The 26,300-nt window shown below is 27.5% G+C and overlaps 2 protein-coding genes across 2 annotated transcripts in view; both read right to left on the bottom strand.

The window, feature by feature from the left end:
• Positions 1–1,123: 1,123 nt before the first annotated feature.
• The window catches only part of LOC100199763 (60S ribosomal export protein NMD3), a 51,629-nt gene continuing 26,452 nt past the window's right edge, over positions 1,124–26,300 (bottom strand). Inside the window, exons 8-16 of the mRNA XM_065788815.1 lie at positions 23,399–23,495; positions 23,263–23,315; positions 16,105–16,169; positions 12,677–12,798; positions 11,844–11,959; positions 11,543–11,615; positions 1,789–1,895; positions 1,560–1,630; positions 1,124–1,367 (exon numbers count right to left, since the gene is read on the bottom strand). Coding sequence (XP_065644887.1) covers positions 1,243–1,367; positions 1,560–1,630; positions 1,789–1,895; positions 11,543–11,615; positions 11,844–11,959; positions 12,677–12,798; positions 16,105–16,169; positions 23,263–23,315; positions 23,399–23,495 — 829 coding nt within the window. The 3' untranslated portion in view covers positions 1,124–1,242. The remainder of the gene's footprint in view (positions 1,368–1,559; positions 1,631–1,788; positions 1,896–11,542; positions 11,616–11,843; positions 11,960–12,676; positions 12,799–16,104; positions 16,170–23,262; positions 23,316–23,398; positions 23,496–26,300) is intronic.
• Positions 9,645–10,407, bottom strand: LOC136075482 (uncharacterized). Its single transcript, XM_065788816.1, has 2 exons — positions 10,207–10,407; positions 9,645–10,105 (listed from the first exon to the last, which is right to left on the bottom strand). The coding sequence occupies exons 1-2, from the start codon at positions 10,388–10,390 to the stop codon at positions 9,645–9,647; spliced, it is 645 nt and encodes a 214-aa protein (XP_065644888.1). The 5' UTR covers positions 10,391–10,407.

Below are 26,300 nucleotides of genomic sequence, written 5' to 3'. Positions count from 1 at the left end.
CATATGTATATATATATATATATATATATATATATATATATATATATATATATATATATGTCGTATTCCACATAAATACAACAGCAATGCTATTTGTACGTTGCAATTTTTTTTAAAATCAAAGTTTCATCATGAGCAAAATTAAAGTCATCAAAATCGGTTTTAGCATTATTCTGAAAACTTTTGAAATTTTTATTAAGGTTAACTATTTGAGTCATAAGATTATTTTAGATTAATTTAAAGATTCGATTTGGCACACAAATATAACGATTTTACCCCCTGACTTGCTAAGTTTCAAAAACCCTGATACTCGTTACCAATTTATTTCAACACAGCGTTTTAATATTTTTCTTGAGCTTTCTATAGCTTTGCATAGATATCAGTTTTAAAAACGTTTGTCACTACGGACATGACCCAGTTATCTTAGAGACGAGTGGAGTCATTCCGGAAGTGAGTCTCAGTCTTAAAATGAGTATTTAATATTGTCAACGTGGGCCAAGTTTGCAGCTTTTACCTAAAATATGACAAAAACACAATTTTGTCACCAATTATAAGTTTAATGCGGTAGTGGGCCCATGGTTGACGCCGCAATGGCAGCGACAACTAATTGTTTGTAAAGCAATTCTGCACAACAAGCAACCTTGTGACTGCTTAGCTAATGAAACACTATTAAGTTTTTATTTAACCCTAGTTGCCTTTCTGGCGTTACGGGAAACTTATTTACGGGAATTATTATTATTAAATAAAACTTATTATTACGGGAAAAATATTTTAAGACTACAAAATGCATTTATAGAATACAATCCATTCTTAAAAACAGCCGAAGACAAACGTTAGTTATTTAAAAAAACTTTTTTTTTTATACCTTGTATAAAATTCATATTAATATCTTTTATTAAATAAAAAAACAAAAATTCCAAAAAATCTTAACAACTTTTTTTAACGATATTTTTAAGGAATATCAAAATAAAACTCTTACTTTTTTTTTTTTTTTTTAATTTTTGCAAAGTTGACAACAAAGGTTGACTTAAAAGATTGTTACAACTAAATAAACTTTATTTACTTAGAACAATTAACGGTGCCATGATAGCTAAGTCGTCGGTAGTAATAAAGAGAAAATAAATATATTTGCGGAAATATTTTTTAAGGAACCTTTCTTTTTTCACTTTCCTTTTTATTTTGGTCTTTGTTTTAAAACTGTTTTTTAGACAATTTTAGACAATCCTTATATTAAATATATATTTACTCTTCATCACCGTCGCTTTCCATAGGCTGATCTTCAATTTGAAGATCATCCATCATTTCTTCAAGACTAATTTGTGGAGCATCATCTAAATCACTTTCACTCTGTGAGACTTTACTGCGATCTATTTTGAATAAGAATTAGGTTATAAAAATATTACCACGTTTAGATTATGTTTATGTAACAAAAAGTAAATCATGAAACAAAGACTAGGAATAGTCTCATGCTAAAACTGTAATTTTATCCACAAAACAAAATTAATTAATTTATTATAACATGACATGCAATAATGTAATAAACTTTAAATAAAATTTACCTCTGTATATATTAAGTCCCATACGATATTCTTTATCTTCCTCCAGATCTTCTAAAAATTCCTCATAATCGCTAAAAAAATAAAAAAAATAACTCGATTTAATTCTACTACCAATTACCATTCTATTACCAAATAAATATCATATTTGATTTATATATTTTATACCAAACGTTATCAATATAAAAAATATATTGAGATTGGAAACGAAATAGGTAAATATATGATTTACTCATTATTGTCTTCTTTTTCCAGAGTTTCTTTTGGTAGTTCTTTGAGCTTCCAGTTTCGCTTTTTACTTCTTTTTTTGCGGTCTCCATAAACTTTTTTAACCAGAACCTATATATATATATATATATATATATATATATATATATATATATATATATATATATATATATATATATATATATATATATATATATATATATATATATATATATACACATACATACATACATACATACACATACATATATATACAGGGTTCCCACTGTTAAAACTGAGGCTAAGAGTAAGGATTTTAAGAAGGTTTAAGGAATAGATAGAAAAAGTAAAGAGAATTCAGAAGAAAACGGTTACATCAAAAACAGAATCTTATTTTTTTCAATAAATGTTAAATATAAACAGAAAAATTATTATAAACTAATATATTACTTTACATATATATAAATATATATAGTAGAAATAAAGGTTCGCAAACTATCACAGAACTATATATTAGATATTATAAATAAAGAGAAATAAAGGAGAGCAGTTAAATTTGAACTTTTTATAAGGTTACTTAAGGACTTTTTAAGGATGATTTTTTTTAAGGATATTTAAGGTTTTTAAGGAGGAGTGGGAACCCTGATATATATATATATATATATATATATATATATATATATATATATATATATATATATATATATATATATTTATATATATATATACATATATATGGTTTTTAAAAATCAGATGTGTTCCTAATATTATTAACAAAAAAAAAAAAAAAAAAGTTTTTAAAAAGTATATCATGCTGGGTCTCAAAAGAAGCCAAATTTTATTAAAAAAAAACATTTTACAAAGAAAAATTTTATTAAAATTTTCTTTTCGAATTGTTAATTATAAAATAATTATTATTTTTGAAATTTTTTTAACTTCGCTTTTTTCGAGATTTTTTATGTCTCTAGTTGGCACAAAAAACATACAACGCCCCCACCTCCCCTTAAGAGACTACTTCGGGACGGCCCTGCTACTATATATATATATATATATATATATATATATATATATATATATATATATATATATATATATATATATATATATATATATCAGGGTTCCCACTCCTCCTTAAAAACCTTAAATATCCTTAAAAAAAAATCAATCTTAAAAAGTCCTTAAGTAACCTTATAAAAAGTTCAAATTTAACTGCTCTCCTTTATTTCTCTTTATTTATATTATCTAATTATTATATTATCTTATTTATATTATCTAATTATTATATTATATTATATTATATTATCTAATATATAGTTCTGTGATAGTTTGCAACACCCTACTTTTTCCTTCTTTCAGCCCAAATAATAAATGGTTGGTGAAAAAAAACTACTATTTAACATAATAGTGTTCTCAAAGCTATAACAAAGAGGTCACATGATTAGAAACAAGGTTAAGTAAACGAAGTAATATTGGCAACACTGTCAGATCAAATTTACAAGGTCCCAGTAAAAAAAAAAAACACACAATGAATATGTAGATCACTAATAATATTGAAAATTATTCATATTACACTTATTAATTGGCACCTAAAAATATTTGTAAATACACAAAGCTAATTGGTGCCTAAAAATATTTTAAATATTACACAAAGCGAAATGGCGCCTAAAAATATTTAAAAAATTTACACAAAACATATTGGCGCCTACAATATTTTAAAAAATTACACAAAGCAAATTAGCCCCTAAAAATATTTTTGAATAATACACATAGCAAATTAATGCCTAATATATATATATATATATATATATATATATATATATATATATATATATATATATATATATATATATACATATATATATATATACATATATATATATATATATATATATACACATATGTATATATATATATATATATACACATATGTATATATATATATACATATATATATATATATATATATATATATATATATATATATATATATATATATATATATATATATATATATATATATATATGTATATATATAAAGTATGTATATATATATATATATATATATATATATATATACAAGTTGTTTCACCATCAGTAGGCTCATTAGGAAACTTTCTGATGTGCATATATATATAAATATATATATATATATTTATATATATATGCACATTATGCATATTATGCGGTAGTGGTGTAGTGGTAAAGTGCTTGCTTCATAAGCGAGAGGTTCCGAGTTCGATCCCCACCACATCCCTGGTAGTACCACGCTCAACTTGTTTCTCCGCGCAGCGGCCTTGTTCCACAAGGTTCGTGTTTCGGAGTTATAGAGTTGAGAGAGGGTTATAACGACTATTAAGTAGCCTCCTCTTCTGTAGTGGCCTTCTCGGCCTTGAGGAGGTGAATAACAAAAAAAAAAAAAAAAAAAAAAAAAAATATATATATATATATATATATATATAAAATAAGAAAAAAATAAAATATTTAATTTACAATGGTCTATTCTAAAATCTGCCCCTGCATATAATAACATTTCCAAAAAATGTATGCAATGTTTGCAAGAAAAATTTGAAATAATTACTTATTTAAATCAGGAAAATAAATACATATTAAAAAATTATAAAAACAAATGACCAAATTAAACTATCCCCATTCAAAAGATATTTTTTTAATAATTACTTTCTGTAACTTCCTGTTAACCAAAAAAATATAGTAATTAAAATTTTTTTATAATAATTTATAACGTCCTGTAAAATATTTTTTTCTATAAATTGAATTTTTTTGAGATTTAGTAACTCTTCCTGATGGTTCAGCAATGGTGAAACTTAAAGTAGAAGAAAAAGTTAGATGAGTGTTTTTTACTAATTTATTATTGCTCTGTTCTTTAAGAACGTTGAGCACTCTATTTGTAATATACACTAACATAATTTACATATATATATACATATATATATATATATATATATATATATATATATATATATATATATATATATATATATATATATATATATATATAGTTCTATAGTTTGTTGGCTTTAGGAAGAGCGGAAGGAAAAAAGCGATTCTTACGCCAACACATACGTCACTTTTAATTACTTTTGACTTTCGTCCAACATTTCCGTGTTGGACGAAAGTAAAAACCATTAATTTAATTACAAATTAATCGTTTTTTAAAAAAACCACAAAAACGCAAATTTAATTGACCAGAATGTTTTTAAAAACATTCTTAATGTTTTTATAACATTTTGAATGTTTTTAACAATATAAACAATGTTTTTATTTTTATTTTTTTTTAATAAAATGTTTTTATTTTTATTTTTTTTAATAAAATGTTTTTATTTTTATTTTTTTTACTGTAATTCATGCGCGGAGTGTTGCTACATCGACTATCTTATAGCCTGACTCGCAAGGGAGTGCTGCTACATCGACTGACAAATAGCCTGACTCGCAAGGGAGTGCTGCTACATCGACTGACAAATAGCCTGACTCGCAAGGGAGTGCTGCTACATCGACTGACAAATAGCCTGACCCGCAAGGGAGTGCTGCTACATCGACTGAGGGTTTGGTTGGGGCAGGCAGTCTATCATTATTAAAAAAAAAAAATTCCGGTCTTGCATTTTAATTTTTACTTTTTGTCAACAAAATATCGAAAAAACTTTCGGACAACATCTAAGGGTTCTATATATATATATATATATATATATATATATATATATATATATATATATATATATATATATATATATATATATATATATATATATATATATACATATATATATATATATATATATATATATATATATATATATATATATATATATATATGTATATATATATGTATATATATATATATATATATATATATATATATATATATATATATATATATATATATATATATATATATATACATATATAAATTATGTTAGTGTATATTACAAATAGAGTGCTCGACGTTCTTAAAGATTCTTATATATATATATATAAAGCTATATATATATATATATAAAGCTATATATATCGTCCGCTGAGAATTGGAGTGTTCTATGTCCATTTTTGAGTTTTTTGACTTTGATGCATTTTATCGTTGACAATATGCAAATGTACTTTGTCCAAAAGTTTCACATTGATCTGTCAAGTCTTGCACTTGTTTTCTTCAATAATCATTTAAACTATGTCCAATTCGATGGGCCTGTTTAGTATTGGAGTGGTCTATGTCCGTCACCCAATAGAATGGCTTGATTTCACCGCCCGACTGAAGTTCAAAATGGCAGCTGAAGAGGCTAGGGTTTGTGTTCTTTTAGATGAAATTGATTCTAACGAAAAAAAAACTCATTTGTATCACTAAACTTTCATATTAATTAATAAATCTATTAATTTTTATCTGTTTAAGTCATCATGCCTCTTCCAGATCTAATTCTTTATGCATTTAACATATATATTTATTGACATGACAGATTAGGGTTTTATTTTTGTTTGAAAGCTTTTTTTTTAGTTGAAGTTTTTTTTTATAGCTGGCATCAAGAAGGTACCCATCTGATAGTAGTGATGATGAAGACGAGCTTGATGTAGATGAGGCTGCCGACACAGACGGGAAAGAAAATGAAGGTTCAGATGAGGTTAATGAAGAAGATGCTGTGTCTGCTGCTGATACGAACGATAACAGAGTCGAAGGTGCTGATGATGAAACTGCCGATTTGGTTGAGAATTGAATACTAACATAAGCGTTTTTAGCATGACACTTTTTTATTGAAAACTAATATTAATTATTATTATTATATTTGTGTTTCTTTATTTAACAGGGAGACTCCAAAGTTTCTTACGCGAAAAAGGCTTCAGCAGCCAGTGAACTGGTAGCAGATTGTACGACTGCGAGAGGCAGGAGAAGAGTATGTTGACATTCAAGGCCGAAACATCAAGAGAAGACAGTAGGAGAGGAATGCCCTATTAACTGTTGTCTGAAATGTCGAAACAACATTGTTGCGATAGAGAGGGAAAAAATTCACTCAGACATTTGGTCGCTTAGTGACAAAAAAAAAGCGCACTTTTACTCTAAATTTGTGCAACGTGATTTCAAAATTCGAGAACGACTTCAAACCCCTGACAAAAGCAGGAAGAAGTTTAGCTACCGGTACTTTTTTGAGGTTGGTGGCGAACGTATTCAGGTTTGTAAAACCTATTTATTAAATTCTCTCAATATAAGTGCTAGAAGAATTAGTTATTTTTTTGACCACAATTTAAGCCCAGATAGTGGAGTGGCCACGTCTCCAAAGAAGGGGAGAAACAAAAAGAAATTCTTGCCTCAGGAAACTGTGGATCTGGACCACTTATCTAAAAAGCTAGAGTGCAAAGAAGAGCGCGATAGGGACAGGAAAAATCACAAAAATGGATTTGACCCTACTGTTGCGGTTGTATCCTTTGACATGGAAAATGTAATGGCTTTGCTGAAAGCCAACGTTTCAAATTTTTTCTACAAGAGAAAGCTCAATATGTATAAATTAACTGGCCACTGCTCACTAGACAATGTTACGTATTGCGCCGTTTGGCACGAGATCCTGTGTGACTGCGCTGGAAATCATATCTGCAGTGCTCTACTTAAAATTCTTACGGAAATCGTTTTGAGGCATCCGGGAATTAAGAAAATCATCTTGTGGTCGGATTCTTGTGTCCCACAAAATAAGAACAGCATCATGTCTGACGGTCTGGCTCATTTTATGAGACTAAACCCTCAAATTGAAAGGGTCGAGCAAAAGTACTTGGAGCCTGGCCACGGGAACGTGCAGGAGATCGACGCCATTCACAGTCTTATTGAAAAGAGTCTGCATTATTCCGAAGTGTTCAGTCCAGTGTTGGTATTAAGAAATTTACGTGCCCTAGGTGAAAAGACGGGCAAACTACAAATCCTTCAAAAGAAATCAGCAGACTTTTTCGACTTCCAAAAAATTAGCAAATACTACAATTACGACCAAGTGCCTTACACGCTAATCAAGTATAGCAAAATCGTTTCTACCAATTTGCTGCACATAAAATACAAACGGATGTTTTCGGATGAACAATCAAACGTTCGTCTAGGGCGAAAACCTGCTCGCGGTAAGGTTTCTCGTGACGCTCGGCCGACTGTATCGACAATATCAATCAAACCAGTGATGACTGCTGAGAAGAAAAAAGATTTAAGCTCAATGTTGAAGTACATGCCGCTCATTGATCGCCAGTTTTTTGCGACAATTTTGTAATCAAAAACATGTTAAGAAACTTAAAAATACAAATTCTGTGAACGTTTGAATGCATTTTTTGTTTTAATTGTCGATAAATATTTTGAACTGGTATTGAAAGCCATTCTAATATCCGGATTATAGTAAATCCATCCAATCCCTCTCCTAGCTTTTGAGTTTTGAGAATTTTCATTAAAATAAGGTACTGTTTATCAAAGTATCAGTAAAAAAAATGGACTTATAACAAATATTTTTTGAACTTTAAAAATTTATAATGATCTAGGTCCAAATTTGGTCAGCTGTTTAACAACCTTATTTTTTTCAATTGGAATTATATATTTTTTTAATTCTTTAGGAAGGATATTAAGAATCATGAATTTTTTTTTCGTACAGAATTTTACAAAAGGGATCATCCATAGCAGGGTTGCAAAAAAACCCATTTTTTTGAAAAAAACCCATTTTTTTGAAAAAAACCAAAAACCATAGGTTTTTTTAAAAAAACCAAAAAAACCATGGTTTTTTTGGTTTAAATTAGGTTTTTATTAAAAAATGCCGTATTTAGTTACCCTTTTAAATTAAAAAAAATCATAACGCATTTTATGTGAGTAAACTATATTCTTTATCAATATTAATGTTATATTTCATCAAAATTATTCAATACATCATTATTTAATGTTCTATATATAAATACAAGCTTTGCTGCTTTTTCTACCCCCAATTGGTTTCTTAACTTAGAATGAACAAGGCCAAAAGTTGAAAAAATTCTTTCGATTCCAGCACTAGAAGCTGGTGCATTTAATAAACCTTCAATATCCACTATGTTACAATCCACAATTTTAAGAGATTTCCACCATTCTATTGGTGATACATTTTTTAAAACAGATTCACTATACAAATAGCTTTTATCGAATGGAGCAGATTTGGCTTTTAATTTGAATATTATTGGTAACAAGTTCTTGAACTCTTTATTTGCGAAATTCATGGCAGCTTCATTTTCATTTTCAGAAAGATTAGATCCAAAATATCTAGGATCTAGTGTGTTTGCCAGTAAATGAGCATCACTGACAGTCTGATGGTATCTAGATTCAATTTTTTTTAATTTTTCGTTTGATAAAAATGATAAACTGTTCATCAAATCTTTAAAAATTTCAACACTGTAACTTATTTTTGCTTGATCACTTTGCAACGTATCTAGAGCTACTGCAATTGGTTTTAATATTTTTAATAAATCCTCTGCGTTTCGCTTTATCTGTATATCACTTACTTTTTTACCAATCATAGGATCCAATTCTTTATTTTTTTCAAACATTGTGAAAATGATGCTCCAGTTGTTGACATATTTTTCAAGTGAATCACATACAGAATTCCAGCGAGTTTCAGTAGGAAGTGGCAATTTTGTTCCTCCGCTTAATTTATAAATTGCTCCAGCTTGATGATTATTTCTTATATATTTTATTATTTGTGTAACATGCTTGCTCACATTTTCAATGTTAAGATCATTTGCTAAAAGATTCAGCATATGAGCAGCACACCCATAAGTTATGATATCTTTTTCAGATGACAGTTCTTGTCTCATTGATTTCATATTAGCTGCATTGTCAGTCACAAAGCTTTTTACTGTGCATCCAAATTTACGTCTTACAGAACTTATTGCTTCTTTTGCTAATTATGTAAGATATTCACCAGTATGTGAATGACCAGAAGTGTTGATTGTTTCTACTAAAATGTTAATTTTATCTGTAATTACAGAGATACAAACTATTGGTTCATTATGTACATTACTCCAGCCATCTAAAGACATGGCTACAATTTTCCCATTCAATACATTACATTTTTCAATTTCTTCTGTGTAAACCCTATCTAATATTTCTCCTCCAATTTGAGTTCTATTAGGTAGAGTGTATCCTGGATGAAGCATATTGATAAATTTTTTAAATTCTTTGTGTTCAACTGTTCTGAAGCTAGAGTTTGTACTGTATATAAATCTACCAAGTTGCAGATCAAATAAATCTTTCTCTTTGAGGCTTGTTCGTGTGAAAAACTTATCAATTTTCAAATATTTATCAGCTGATGTTGAATTGGGCTGGAACCTTTTCATTTGTTGTTGTGATGTTGATGGTGAGTTACCTTTAAAATGAAATTGCAGTTTATTGAATTATTCTAAATATATATGTTTACAATTTAGGGAAAGTATAAAATTTAAAATAACAATGCACTCATTTAATTACCTTCAAGAAGTTGTTGATCTTCAATTGAATCCATAATTTCATGGGGTTGTGATTGCTTGCACTTTTTTATATGTTCATGCATCCTTTGAATTTGACCTTCCATTTCTTTTCTACACGCATTACAAACTGCTCTACACCCCTTTCTTTCTGGAACAGTCACTCGTGTATATTTTAACCAAATCATATCACATTTGCGCCCAGTTTTTTAAGACATTTTTTTGGTATCAATAAATTATGTTATAACTACTTATACTTTTGCTAAACATATAAATCTATATATATATATATATACATATATATATATATATATATATATATATATATATATATATATATATATATATATATATATATATATATATATATATATATATATATATATATATATATATACATATTGTTAAGAAAACTTCCTGATGAAATAAGTTCATCAGGAAGCAATGCTTCTTGATGAACCTATTGAAGGAGAAACTGCCTGTAGAAGAAAACAGATAAATAAGTGTTATTACTAATTTATTACTGCTTTGTTCTATAATAACACTGAGGACTCTATTCTATGAAAAAACAAAAACAAAACTCATGGATTCAAAAAAAATCATCTATATTGAAGATTAGTTTTATTTGTGAACATAACCCTCTTTTAGTTTCCTGTTGTAAGTTCAAATCATTTTTTAAAAAAACATTAATTTAACATTAAAAAAACCAACATTTTTTTAATTGGTTTAAACCATGGTTTAAACCAATGGTTTAAACCATTTGGTTAAAACCATGCAACCCTGATCCATAGATTAAAATCAGTAGCAAGCTTTACACCTTGGTGTTAGTAGCAAAGATTATGTGAAATATTATTTTAGAATAAAATTTTTTCTAGAAATGACTATAATCTCCTTGTAAAATATTTGGCTTTTTAACCTAAATCTAAATAGCTTAATGAACATAAAACTCATTAACCTGGAATGTGATGAACTTGAAGCTAATCTAATGACTATTAAAACTATTTCAACTGAAAAAAATAACTGAAAACTTTAAATTTAGCTTGCTATATAATATTAATGATAGTTTTTGCTAACGTTTTAGTGATTAAAGAAAATAAGTTATTTTACTTTGATCTTTTATAGCTTCTTAAATTTAAATGATCTGAGACAAATTTTTTAGTATATACTTATCTTCTACCTTAGTAGAGACAAGAAATTTTGGGTGTAAAAGAGGAGTTCATGAAAAAATGTTTTTTTTGTATGTTTATGACATCCTAATGTGTGTGTATGTGTGTGTGAGTGTGTATATACATACTATCTACTGCATGTCACAGTTTATCCAAAAAAGTAATTTCTCTTACAACATCAGGAATGTTATCCCCATTCATCAAATCAAGATTGGAGTCGTTTGTATTAGATGTTGAGAAATCAAATCTAAAATCAATAAAAATTATTAAAATAAAACTGAGAGTAAATAGTCTTAACTGAGTTTTAGGTTAATTTTTTAGAATATTTATGTTTCAGATGTATTTTATGCACCAACAATTGCTTTTATATATATATACATATATATATATATATATATATATATATATATATATATATATATATATATATATATATATATATATATATATATATATATATATATATATAGTGTACCCAGCAACAATATCTCCAGCAGAAAGCAAGTGTCCAAGATGTGTTCGACAGTGAAACTGCCCATCAGAGCCAGATGAATCATTATTTTTCATAAGATAAACATCAGCTTTGCAGTACTAAAGTAATTATAAAATAATTATATAACTTTTTATCATTTTAATAAAAAAAAATACTATTTTAGTTTTAGGTTTTCTATTATTTTTTCCAATAGTTTAGGCTACAGATTTTATAGATCATCCATCAGGCTATATTTTTTTCCATTAGTTTAGTCTACAGATTTTATAGATCATCCATCAGGCTATATTTTAAAAATCCAGATAATTGTTTGGATAAAATATTCGGAATTTATTTTCGCTTATTTTCCTCTTAATTTTGCTTTTAGCTGAGTTGTTTCTGATTTTTATTTTTCAAACTTTTCTTAATTTTGTATAAGTGATGAGTAAAAAAGCTTAAAAAATAAATATATTACAAAAATATACGCCTAAACTTGTATGTATGGAAAAGGTTTTGGATATCCAGTAAAAATATAAAGTTGAGAAAAACATCCGGAATTCCAGAAATATTTGGAAAAAGATAATCCCTGAGATTTCTTAGCTAGAAAATATTGATGGGAGCAGTCTCAATAAGCTTTTAGTATTTCATATATTATTATGTACATAATTATTATAATAATATGTGTAAATGATAAAAAATTGAAACACAAGCCACTGCATACCACAAAAACAAATATGTACAACGCACTATACAAAAAAATAAATAAATAAAATAAAATTGAATAGAATGAAATATTTTTAGCTTCAACTTTTAAAATTAGGTTAAAACTTTAAATTTACCTTTGAGTTCATTGTTTCAAAATCTTTTTCTGTATCAAGAACAGTAAATTCAGAAAGTTGTTTTGTTGATGTAAATGCATTAAAAGGATCTCTCCAATAAGCAGACGCCAATAACTCAACAACTACAAAAAATGTTTAAAAAAGTTTTATTATCATTTGTGTAAATTATTTTTAATTATTTGTGGGAAAATTTATATACTTTAACTACTTTTTTTTCCCTCCTGCATAAATACAAAATACAAAGTACCCAATAATTCTTAATGGCTCAAAAAACAATTTCTTTATCAGCAAAATTTAAATTTTTCAATGCATTACAAGTATTAAAATAAGTAAATAATGAATAGCTTTTGTTGTTTAAAAAAATTTAGTAGACAATTTCAATATATAAAGTCTTTCAATTCTTTAATGTTTGTAACTTTTGACTTTAACTATATAAACATTTTTTTATTGTAATAACATGGTAATACTATAATATTTTTTGTGATGATGCCACTCTCTATGTAAACTTGGACTTTTTGAGGTGACGCCACTCTCTTTGTAAACTTGGATTAATAAAAAATGTCAAATTGAGATGACTATTTTAAGACTTTTTCAATAAAAAAAAATTGAAAAGTTGTTTTTTTAAAAACTGTAACAAAATAAAACTCATAAAAAAAAAAAAAAACAGGTTTTAAAAACAGGTTTACTGTCTATTAATAACAAATTATGTATATGCATACTCAAGGCTGTTTAATATTTTCACTTATTCCACCCAAAATAATTAATGCATTATTTAATTATTATATGCACATTTTTTTAAACTTCTATTCGACCTATTGATTTGAAATTGTCACAACACTTGCATCAATACTGTTCTGAACTAAAAACAACTATACAGAACAAATAAATCTTATGTAATTTTTTTTTAAATAACCAGATCTTTTTAAATAACTGAAATTTGTTCAAGTCAGGAAATTATGAAAACAGGATTCCTAATATAGCACCTATACCTGTATATACATAGTTTAAGGAAAAATAAAATTTGTTTGAGCGTAAATGAACATTAATTGTAAAAAGGATTCCATTGCATTTTAAAATGCAAAACATGTCTATTTGCAAACACACTCACAAAATTTAATCTGTGTTATAATTATACATTTCAACTAATGTCATTTGAATGCCTTCAATTTGAAAGATCAATTAAATAAAACATTTTTTTCGGTTACCTACAAGTAAACCATTACAAGATGACTCCTTTGTTTCGAACTCACAATTCGAAATATCAGGAATATGTTTTATATTATGTAGTCTAAATATTGCTTTTGATATACAGTAAATTCTCTTTTCAAAATTCAAATGCTATATAAAATTTAAAAAAATATCCAAAATTTAAATTATATTATACTTTATTTAAATTATATTTATACTTTATATTATACTTTTATTAATTATGTTGTTAAAAATATTAATTTCTTAATTGAGTACTTAAAGTTTTAAAGCTTCTTTAATTTTGTCACAGATACAAACAAAATAGCCGCAACAAGAATGCATGAGGTTACTTTGAAAGAAAAGTATGTGTTAAAAAGCTAGAAAAGGGTGAATAATTATGTGGCAAACCTAATTAGCATTCCTGATGGTATCTTAGCTACCTTAGCTAAGATACCTGATGGTATCTTAGCTACCTTAGCTAAGATACCATCAGAAAAACAAACAAAAAAAGATCTATGATGCCTTGAAAATTCATCATTCAAACCCTAACATTTCAAAAACAGGAAAGAATAAAAAGTTGAAGAAGCCTTTATTAAAGTTCAAACCAATAGTTCTTTTGGAGGAAGGTCATACATTTGCGGATCATTTAATTGAAAAGATTTTACAGCATTGAACAGATGCTTGAGAGGTTGAAAGGAAAACTAAACAATATTTTCCTTGAATTTTAATCTGTAATTCAAACCAAAATAATGTCAGATTATAGGATTTGTTACCTTTTTTTACTCATCGCAGTACCTTTAAAAAGTCTCTAGAGAGTCAGGAAAAATTACCGAAAATTACTACACCTTGGGAACAACCTTATCAAAAATATTAGCTAAATACAAATCAAAGAATATTTTCAACACAGATAAATTTGGTCTATTTTGCAAAGCATTGCATTCAAAATCTTTTCACTTCCTAGGTAAAAGCTGTTTTAGTTGAAAAACACAGCAAAGTGCAGTTTACAAGGATAGATATGTAAAACGTTCTCGGAGAAAAGATATCAATGCTTGCAATTGGGAAATTCACCAACCCGAGATACCTCAAACACATGCGTAACCTCCCTTGTAAATAATGATCTCTAAAACAAGATGAAAGAAAAAAAGATGGATGAAACATTTATCAAGAAATAATTGTGCAAACTTGATTGTAAGTTGCAAGGAAGAAAGATTGTTATAACTAATAATTTGTTATGTTAATAATTTTCCTGCATATCCAGAAGTTTCAGTACTAAAAGTTATTAATTTACAATTTTTTCCAATAAACATTACTTTCTGCCCACAGATTAGGTATGTTTAATTTATTAGTTTCTTTTATTTTTAATTTCATTATTGGTTTTATTATTGCCAAATCACTACCAAATGTTTTGACTTTGCAACAGATCAAATGTTTTGATTTAAAAAACTTTATAATAAAATAGAATAATTTTATGATAAAAGAAAATAACAACTCAGTGGAAAAAAAATTTCTCTAATTTATGAAATTATAAAAAATTTTCATGAAATTTAAAAAAAAAGGTTATAATTGTTACTTTAGTTTTCCATAAGAAAACATAATGCTTGTATCTATAAGAAAACTTTTTCAAACTTAGTTTGCTTAAGCTAAATCCGAATATATAGATAGATCCCTACTTTTTATTTTTGTTAAAAGCTCATCACCATACAGATATATCCCATTCATAAAATAATAATTTTTTATGATCACCCCGCTAGTGGTAAAATGCTAAAAATGTTCATCTAGTTCATTATATTTATTTAGTATTTTTTTAACTTTTTATTTCTACTATTTATTTATTTTGTTTAACTACTTTAAATAATTTGGAACTTTGGTCTTATATTTTTGTGTTCTTTAACTCACTGCTTTGCTTTTTGTTAATTCAATCAAAACTACAAAAGTTTTATATATTAAATCTATTGTAAATTATATTAAAATATTTAAATTTATTGTAGAATAATTGCTTTTGTATGCTTCCATGTTAGTAAAGGTAAATAAAAAGTGTCAAACTTTTTTATTTTTATTATATAAAAATATAAATTTTTAATAAAAATTTTTTATAAGATTTAAAAATTGTTTTTTTTTTTAAATCAAAAAAAAAGGTCCTTAAATTTTACTTTGTTCTCTAATAATTGTATGTTTTTTAACAAAAATAACAGTTTCAAACAAAAGTAAGTATATTCAAAAACTCCTAAAATTATTGATACCTTTTCCTGTAAATGGATCAACAAGATGTATACTGCTTGTAATTTTTGTGCAAATAACTATTTGACTAAAAAGTAAATGCAAATAATTAAATCTTAGTACAAAGTTAAAAAAAAACTATTTATAACTTGTCATACTAAGTGTTCTACTAATTTATAGGACCATTTTGATCATGGTTAGATTTAAAACAAATTATGTGTGATACATGAGTATATTTTGGCACAAGAATGTTATAAAAAGGAATCAACTTTTATTTAAACGACTTTCCTGTTACTAAGTAGTCCTTAAAGTTTTGTTGATTCATTTGAATAGTAATAATAATAGTAATAATTATAATAATAACAATAATCATAATAATAACAATAATCATAATAATAACAATAATCATAATAATAACAATAATCATAATAATAATAAAAAGGAACTGAAACAAAATAATAGTAATAATATTAATAAAAAGGAACTTTTTAGTTAACTTGTTTTAGGATTCTTACTAATCCTAATTGACTTTTATCAATCCTAAATTAGCTTTTCTCATGAGCTTTTCACCATTTTGTGCCTGATCCACTTCCTAGACAAATAAATGACCAGGAAGGAAGTATCCATAGTGATTGAGTTAATGCTAGGATTGTCTATTGATATCATACTGTTCCGATGTTGTAAGGCACTAGAAAGATCATTGCTGGCTCTGTCTACCATTGATTTAGGCCATATAGCACATTTTTTGGTTCTTAAATAATATGGCGTCAAATTAAACACACTTTGCTTTCTTTCATAAAAAAGTTATTTCATTTGGAGCGTCACTATCATAATTTACAGTACTTTTTAAAGAAATTTACAGAGCAATTTACAAAGTCTTTTCTAATCATTTTAAAAATCTTTTTTTTATTTTTATTATGCAGCCTAGTTTTTATCATTGCTAACACATATTTTATTACAAATTTTTGAATATAAATTATATATTTGATGTAATAAATTGAAATTGTTCTACTTTGTTTGTCAACTATATTCAAAGTATACATTCAACAATAGACCCTTAGAGATAAGCGATAGAAAATGAACATGCATAGACTCTCTATTAAAAGTAGACACAACACAATGTAGTTACATCAGCAGACTGTTAAGTATAAACGCTGCAAATTGTACTTAAATTGACTAACATTAAGTTTGTGAGAAAGCAGAATCGCCATAATTTTAATTTAAATATCAAAAAAGAGTTTTATCTAATAAAACCACCACATATTTTTGTTTTTAATAGTTATTTCAATGGTAATAGAAACTAGTGCTTTTAAATGGGCAATGTAACAGATATTGGTTTGAGCTAAGCTGTGTAAGGCTATAAAAAATCTCAAATATTAGCATTTTAGTTTTTTTTTACATCAAAGTCAACACTCATCTGCTCTATAAGGAGACAGAAATAAGGAACACTCTACGTTGATATTCAAGACAAATGTTTTTAAATGATATTTGATGAGCATAAAATTCTTTTTCAAAATAAATAACTGAAAAAACAGCAGGAGAGAATAGAGTTAGGGTTAACTGGTTAGTTGGAATGTTGTCAAACTAATTTGTAGTTAACTAGACCTCCAGATAGAACTCTGGGACATTAGTAATTTGCTTTTTTTATGGTAGATCACAGTAAATTTCAATTTATTTTGTTTGTCATGATTCAAATAGTCCAATTTGTCATACCTCAATTTTTGGCAAAAATGTCAGTTAGAACCTTGTCAAACTAAAGCAAAATTTTATGCTCAGGGTTCAAAGAATTAGTTTTTTGTATTTGTTCGTTTTTTCATTAATGAGTCAGGAGAAGAACAATATCTTAGTTTTTTTGCAGTTTAATATTAGTTAAAACCTTAAAAATCATCAATGATTGAGATCGCTTCTATGTTATAATCTATTGAAAATGATTGAAATTGGATATTATAATCTATTAGTAAAATCTAAAAACAATGGACTAAAAACTCATTAGATTCATATTTTTAGTCTGGTCTATAAATTATATTTGTGTTTGTAAATTATATCTGAACTATTAGTTAATTGAATATTTATGATCAACTTTTTCTATAGTTTTAAAGTTTCAACCACTTTTATAAGATTTTAGCTAACTGATAGTTAGCTGATGTAATTTAATTTATATTACAAGTTTACAGCTAAAATTTGGATTAGATTACTGATTGAAATTATTAAAGCAATAAATATGAACTTATTTATAGCAAATTTGAGCTCTTAAATAAATACATTGATCTCACTTGTTTTAAATGTAATAGAATGTTAAATTTGTAAATGTTAAATTATTGTAATTATCTATCATTTACCATATTTTTTAGCTATTAAATATAATTTAGGTAACAAGTTGCAAACCTGCACTTTTAAATACCCAATTTATTTTGAAAGTTTTTTCAATAATATAACAAAAAGTTTTTTATTTTTTTACAAGCAAAAATCAAATTATTTTTATTTTTACAAGCTGGTAATTCCATGTCAAATGATCCAGAAATTTTAAAGAATGTCACCTTATATTCAGATTTTGCTGATTTTTACACAGTTGAGAGTAATTAGTAAAATTAGTGTTCCTTGAAAATTTCAGCCTCTGGCTCACAGAAGATCCTGAAATATGACCATTATACTTTTAACAGATGTTGGGCAGGGCCCGCTTGTCCCCTCAAAATTGCAATGTTTATTTAGAGGTTTCAAGTTATATAACTTTAAAAATATTTATTCTTTATACTTAAAAATGTGTACCTGGCTATTTTCAGAGGTGGCGAATCCAATGAATAGATTAAAAAGTTAAAAAATTATTTTTAAGTACTGTATTAATTAATTTAAATAAATTTAGGCAATTTTTAATATACCTGATTTTAATGCTCAAGAAACCCATAAGGCCTTAATGATAGCAAAAAAATATATACTACACATCATTCTATATCCATTGATCTTTCAAAAAAGTTTTTGATCTGCAAGTATATTGATTTCCATATATGAAGTAATGGGGTACGGGGTCCCCACTTTTTTGTAAAGGTGTATTGCATATGATTTTTCACTAACTTCCAGACTAGCTGGAACACTGAAACTTTTGGTATTTCTGAAGTGCTGATGAAAATGCATTTTAAAGTTGTTTTCAGGGCCCGAAATATAAGGGAGAGAGGGGCTGGGTTATGGACACCACTTTTTTGTAGTGGATTTTTGTGACAGATTTTTCACTACTTTCCAGATAAACTGGAGCTTTGAAATTTCTGCACTTGTTTAGCCCTGATGAATGTGTGTTAAAATTGTTTACAAGGCAGATGACCAAAGTGATGGGGCACTGGGGGAGATGCCCTATTTTTCTCAAAAACTTTTTTGTTGTTGTTGTTTCATTTTTGATAAAGTAAATATAACTTTGAAAATATTGTTCTCAAAAAATTTTTTTGGTTTATATTTGCTTCATTTGGTTTAAACATTTTGTATTCAATGATCTTTCTTAAAATGTTTTAAGAAAGTACATGTCTATAAGATTTTTGATTTTCAAGTATTTGAATTGAAAACATTCATTTATCTAAAATAATGATTTTAACAGAATTTTACATTGTGGAATTGAAAAGAAAACAGACAGAACAATTTTGCACAAAACTAAAGATTTGTGATTCAAGATTAAATCTAAAGTTAGCATTGGTGTCAAATTCAATGCAAAATACACTCATTAGCTCTCTATTTATTAAATGAAAATGACTGGCTTAAAGAAAAATCAATTTACTTCATGTCAGAAGATAATAACCATTGACATTGGTTTTGTTTATGAAGTTCAGAAACAAATAGTTAATTATATAGAAGAAAATCATTCTAACATTTCTTCTTTTCTTCATTTTTTCTTTATTTTTCAGCTGGTTGTGCTGCACAGTATAAGCACCACAAAAACTTTTACAATATCTGTTTCCATAAAGATGATTTTGACATTAATTTTTTGCTCCAATTCATGGTAAGTCGCCAAAGAGTCGCCAAAGAGTCGAAAAAGAAAGACTTACAGAATTGCGCACCATTTAAAAAAAAACGCTTTCAGCTAAGTAGAACAATTTATGGAAACTAGGAGCTATCATCAATTTAACCAAGAATCTAAAGATACTGTTAGCTTTAAACTAACAAGTAAAGATTTTAATATAACAGGCATGTTTTCTTTTCCTGGTATTCAAAGTATTCAACCTAATCAGCAAATTAACATCAATACATTGAAATTTGTGAATTTATTTTGTGTAAATATGATATATTTCATTGAATTGGTATGATAAATGAAATTGACAATATTGAGCAAGATGTAACAAGATGGTAACATTTGTGCATCCGCACGGTCCTTTTAATAAACTTTTCTGGCCATATAGAGCAGATGAGTGTTGGGTTCCAATTACCTACATAATTTGTATTATTGATGCACCTGTAAATGGTCAATATATACATCCAACATCTGGATGTATATATTGACCATTTGTATTGACATCTAAGCAAATCTTTAACACAATCTTGATATATTTTTACTTTATACTTTTATATTTTTGTATTTTAGTTAGCTAATAATTAAATAGAACAGAGCAAGTACAAACCAAAAAAGTTTTTGAAGAAAGTATTTTTAAAGTTATCTTTACATTATTGAAAATGCAAAAAAAAAAATTTTATTTTGAGAAAATAAGTGGGGCATGGCCCCAGTGCCCCAGGCCATGGAGCCACTGCTGGTCTGCCCTGGAAACAATTTAAACACACATTCCATTAGAACTACACAAATGCTGAAAGTTTCAGAGCTTCAATTTGGAAAGTAGTGAAAAATCCGCTACAAATAAGAGGGCACTTGCCCCAGTCTCCCTAATGTTTTAGGACCCTGAAAACAACTTAAACATGCACATTTACTGGCACTACAGAAATGCAAAAATTTTCAGAGCTCCAGCTAGTCTGGAAGGTAGTGAAAATATGAAGACCCTGTGCCCCATTATCTATATATGGAAATCCATATACTTGCAGATCAAAAACTTTATATTTTTTGAAAGATCAATGAGTATAGAACAATGCGTAATATTTTTTTTTTTTGATATCATTAAGACCACGTCGGTTTCATTGACATTATAAACAGGTAACGGGTGATGCGGAAGTTATCGGACAAATCCTAATTTCATTATTTGAGCATAATAATTAGTTTTTGGGGATTATCTTTGATTTTATCACAAAAACTGATTATTATTTGAGCATAATAATCAGTTTTCGAAAATCAATCTTTTTCGAAATGACTAAAAATGTTTTTTGTAAATAAACCTAATATATATAAAAAAAAAATCGTAAATCGTTTTGAAAAGGAAAGATTTGCTCGAAGTACAATATATGATAACCTAAAAAGACTTGAAACTGTTCAATCGTTTTCTGATAGAAAGCACCCTGGTCGTCCGACATCCTGGACTAGAGAAAAGAAAGCCGAATTAACAAGACTTGTCAACAATCGAAAAGGGGTCAGTCAGAGAAAAATAGGTATTTAATTTGGTGTAAATCAATCGACAATTGGTCGTCAGTTAAAAAAAATGAATATTAATTAGAGAAAACGTGAAAAGACTCCAAAATACACTATAGAACAACAAATAAAGGCAAAGAAAAGAAGCAGGAAACTAGTTAACCAACTCTATAACACAAAATCACTTCTAGTCATCGATGACGAAAAATACTTTTGTTTTGCAGGGGACAACATGCCTGGAAATTCTGGATACTACACAAACAACAAAAAGACATGTCCAGAAAGTGTTCATTTTATAGGAAAAGAGAAATTTCCAAAATAATTATTAATGTGGATAGCCATATATGACCGTGGTATGTCCGAGCCATTGTTTCGCACTTCCAAGGCTGTAGCGATCAATTTATCAATCTATATTAATGAATGTTTAGAAAAACGACTTCTTCCATTTATTCACAAGTATCATGGAGACTTTAACTATTTATTTTGGCCAGATTTAGCAAGTTCTCATTATTTTAAAGATTCTCTAAATTGGATGGACCAATATGTCTATTACGTTGATAAAGAATCCAATCCCCCAAATGTGCCTCAAGCACGACCAATTGAAAATTTTTGGGGACATTTGGCACAGAAGGTTTACGAGGAAGAATGGCAAGCTTCAACAGAGCAAGTTTTGATTGATGGCATTAAACTAAAACTACAAGAAATTGATTTAAACTTTTTACAGTCGCATATGAAAGACGTCAGAGCAAAATTGAGATCAATTGCAGATGGTGGTGTTTTTTCATATAAAAAATAATATATTTTTATTAAAAGATAAATGCTTTATTTTAAAAAAATATAATAGTAGTTTGTTTTTTTATTTATAAATAAGTTATTGACGTTTTTATTTTGTCAGATAACTTCGGCATCACCCGTTATATAAAAAATTGCCTAAATTTATGTAAATTGATAATTACAGGTACTTAATAATTTTTTACACTTTTAATTATTTCATTGGATTTATCACCCCCAAAAATAGCCAGTTACAAATTTTTAAGTAAAAAAATCAAATATTTTTAAAGTTACATAACTTAAAACTTCCAAATAAATGTTGCCAATTCTGTAGTGACAAGAGGGCCAGGCCAATATCTTCTAAAAGTAAAACGGTCATATTTCAGGATCTTCTTGGAGGCTAAAATTTTAAAGGAAGTATTTTTTTACTAAGCACTCTTAACAGTATAAAAATCAGCAAATTCTGAGATGTATGGTGACATGAACTGGGTCATTTGACATGGAATTACCCAAGCAGCAGGCAAATTGCAGGAAAAAAAAAAGATTATTGGCTTGCAAGATTAGATTTTTTAGCAATACCGTGTGTATTAATAGTTTTCAAAATTAAATCCTGAATTAAAATTAATGCAGTAGTAAACTAGTGGCAGAACACTTACAACCATAAGATTTGAGGTTCAAATCCACTGTTTTCAAATGTATTAAACTTAACCTGTTTCTTTGTGCAACAGTCAAGTACTGCGCTCAACCTGCTCAACAAAATTTGTGTTTTGAAGTGATGATAGAGAGAGAGACAGACAGTTATTAAAAAGAAAAAATTAAATAAGAAAAATTAAAATTGCCATACTAACTGGTAACTTTTTAACTAATGTACCTTAGATACTAACTACTAGTAACTGGTGTTAACTCAAATTTAAGTTAATCTTACCTGATGTTACTTAATGACTTTGCAACTTTTTTTGGCAGACATATTATGTCATTCTAAATAAACAACAAGAGGATTTACTTTTTTGCATTTTTAACGACTATTTAAATAAATTTATTTATAAACAATAAAACTTTACTTTACAAATTGGTGCCAACTCGACTGAAAATGTGCTTTTACTGTTAAATGTATTATTCTGAATATCATGTGAAATAAGTCTTTCAGATGTTTTAAACCTAAATAATATTGATCATAAAATTTTAAGATAATGAAATTTTTATAAATAATGAGTTCCAAGCCTTCCCAGGAAGTGCATGCAGTTTTTTGTCTTGTATGTCCAAGCACATATTTTTTATTTTAGACAACTTGGTCATGGCCATTTGTAAGTTTTATCATAATAAACATTTTATTAACACTCGGCGGATAAAAATAAGTTTCAAAAACAAAGAAAGCGAAACTAAAAAAATAGGAAAATGAAATAAATTAAACATTAAAAAAATAGAAAGATTCTTAAAAAATTCTCCTAATACAGTTTAACCTTTCAAAACCAAGGTGACGAACGCGAAAAAACGTTGATCTTTTCTAATGTTTTTATAATATTAGGTGAACTCTTTTAAATAAAAAAATCTAATTATTGTTTAATAAAAAACTAACTTTATTTAAATTATCAAAAAGTATTTATAAATTTTCTTTATTGAAACGCATTCAGTGTCGTTGTTGTTTATTAAATTGAGAATACAAATTGTTTTAAAAATATTACATAATTCTGCGTGGACATGCAAGAGAAAAAACCGCATACGTCTCCTGGAAAGACTTGATTTCATTAAAAAAAAAAATAATTACTTTGCTCTAACAACAAGTTTATCTGTGCTTTCAGACTTTTTAAAAATTATCATCAAATTTTTATTATTTTACCAAGTTGATTTCTATTTTAAATTACTTTGTCCAAAACCCATATTAAGAACCCTACATAATACATCACCATTCAATATACAATATTAGAAACAGTGTACCACAAATAAGGCACTTTTCTAATGATATTTTAGTGTATTACATATAGACACACAATATACCACAACAGTGTACCACAATTAAGACACTTTTCTAATGATATTTTATTTCATAATTTGAAGTTAAATTTTTTGTGATTTAGTGATTCAGCTAAAACTTACAGCTAATAATATAAAAATCTACTCACATCATTAAAATTACTTTTATGTCTTAAGAAAATACCTTATGACATATACAAGCTTATGTATATGTCATAAGGTAGAGCAACATCATTAAATATGATGTAATAAACTTAATGTTTAAATTTTTAAGTATTTAGAAAACAATTTTAATTTTATTAAATGTATTATAACGCATATACAAAAAAATTATTAGTGAAAAATTAAAACCATTAGGGTTTACATTTATGTAGTTAACTTAATTTAGAGGGACCATAAAATTATTAATCTTGATATTGAAAAGCCATGATTTAAAAAAATTTATTTTTTCTTGTTAAAAAAGGTTTTGTTTATTGTGAAGAAATACAAGTGTTTCTTGTTTTCATATTTTTTAAATATAATTTCATAATATTCTAACTTTGTATTGTTATGACAACAAATTGAAACTTCTATAAGTTTTAAACTTTATAATTTGGATTTTTTTTTTTTTTAAACATCTTCGCTTCCAACAAGGCTGCAAGCAGCCGCCACTAATTAAAGTTGGAAGTTACTGTAAGAGAAAAGATGAAGATTGTAGAGCAAGATAACGATTGACGGACGATTTAAAAGATTGCAAATTATATGAATCAGGAAAGCAAGATAAAGGAAGCGAATTCCAAAGAGCTGATGTTCGAGGAAAAAAACTAGACGAATAAGCGTTTTTGGAGCACTTAGGAACAGGCACAGAAAAAGGATGACACTTAATTGAATGACGAGTAACACGAGAATGAAATATAGTAGATGGCACAAGAGACGCTAGCTCTTTCGAGCAGTGCCCATTATAGTATTTGTAGAAAAGAGAAAGAGAAGCAACATTACGACGATGTGATAATGGTTGAAGGTCGGCTGCAAGAGCAGGTCCAACTATGTTTACAATGCGTTTTTGCACCTTGTCTAAAAGAGAAAGGGCATCATTAGAAGATCCGCCCCAGATATAGCAACAGTATTCCATACAAGGCCAGATTTGAGATTTATAGAGGTAGAGAATAGAATCCAGAGTAAGAAAGCGACGAGCTCGATAAAGAGATGCAACCTTAGCAGATGCTAATTTTGCAACTGATTTGATATATGGTTTCCAAGAAAGATTGGAAGTAAGAGTTAATCCTAGAAGATGAAGAGTAGGTGACTCATCGAGTACATCACCGTTCATAAATATAGGAAGATCTAAATTATTGCGATAACGATTGGCTGAAAAAAATTGAGTTTTATCTGAATTAAAGTTCACCAGCCACTGTGAGCCCCATGCTGTAGCAGAAGTGAGATCCTTTTCAAGCTCAAATGCCCCCTCCAGGCAATCAGAGGGTGTTGGTTTCTTATCACGACAAGAATAAATGGTAGTATCATCAGCAAACAATGCCACCTTAGATGTGAGAATATCTGGAAGATCGTTAATGTAAATTAAAAAGAGTATAGGGCCAAGGATAGAACCTTGAGGAACCCCTGAAGTTACAGAATAAGAAGAAGAGTGTTGTCCATCGAGGACAACTTTTATGCTACGATTGGAAAGGAAGGATTCAATGATCTTAAAGATGTTGCCGGATACACCATAAGAAGAAAGCTTATGGAGAAGACCAGCATGCCAAACTTTATCAAACGCTTTTGAAATGTCAAGAGCGATGGCCTTAACCTCTCCACCTTCATCTAATGCACGATAAAAGCAAAGAAGTAAGGATTGAAGCAAAGAAGTAAGGATTATTGTTCTTGACATATCAAAGACTTACCATAAAGTCTGACATGCTGGTCTTCTTCATAAGCTTTCATTTTAATTCTTTAACAACAGTATTCAAGTTGTTCGTGATGGACAACACTCTCCTTCATATCCAGTAACTTCGG

Source organism: Hydra vulgaris, chromosome 01 (assembly GCF_038396675.1).
Source record: "Hydra vulgaris chromosome 01, alternate assembly HydraT2T_AEP".
In the NCBI taxonomy this organism is placed as follows: domain Eukaryota; kingdom Metazoa; phylum Cnidaria; class Hydrozoa; order Anthoathecata; family Hydridae; genus Hydra; species Hydra vulgaris.
Note: the sequence above shows the minus strand (reverse complement) of the source record. Positions and strands in the feature narration are given on the sequence as shown.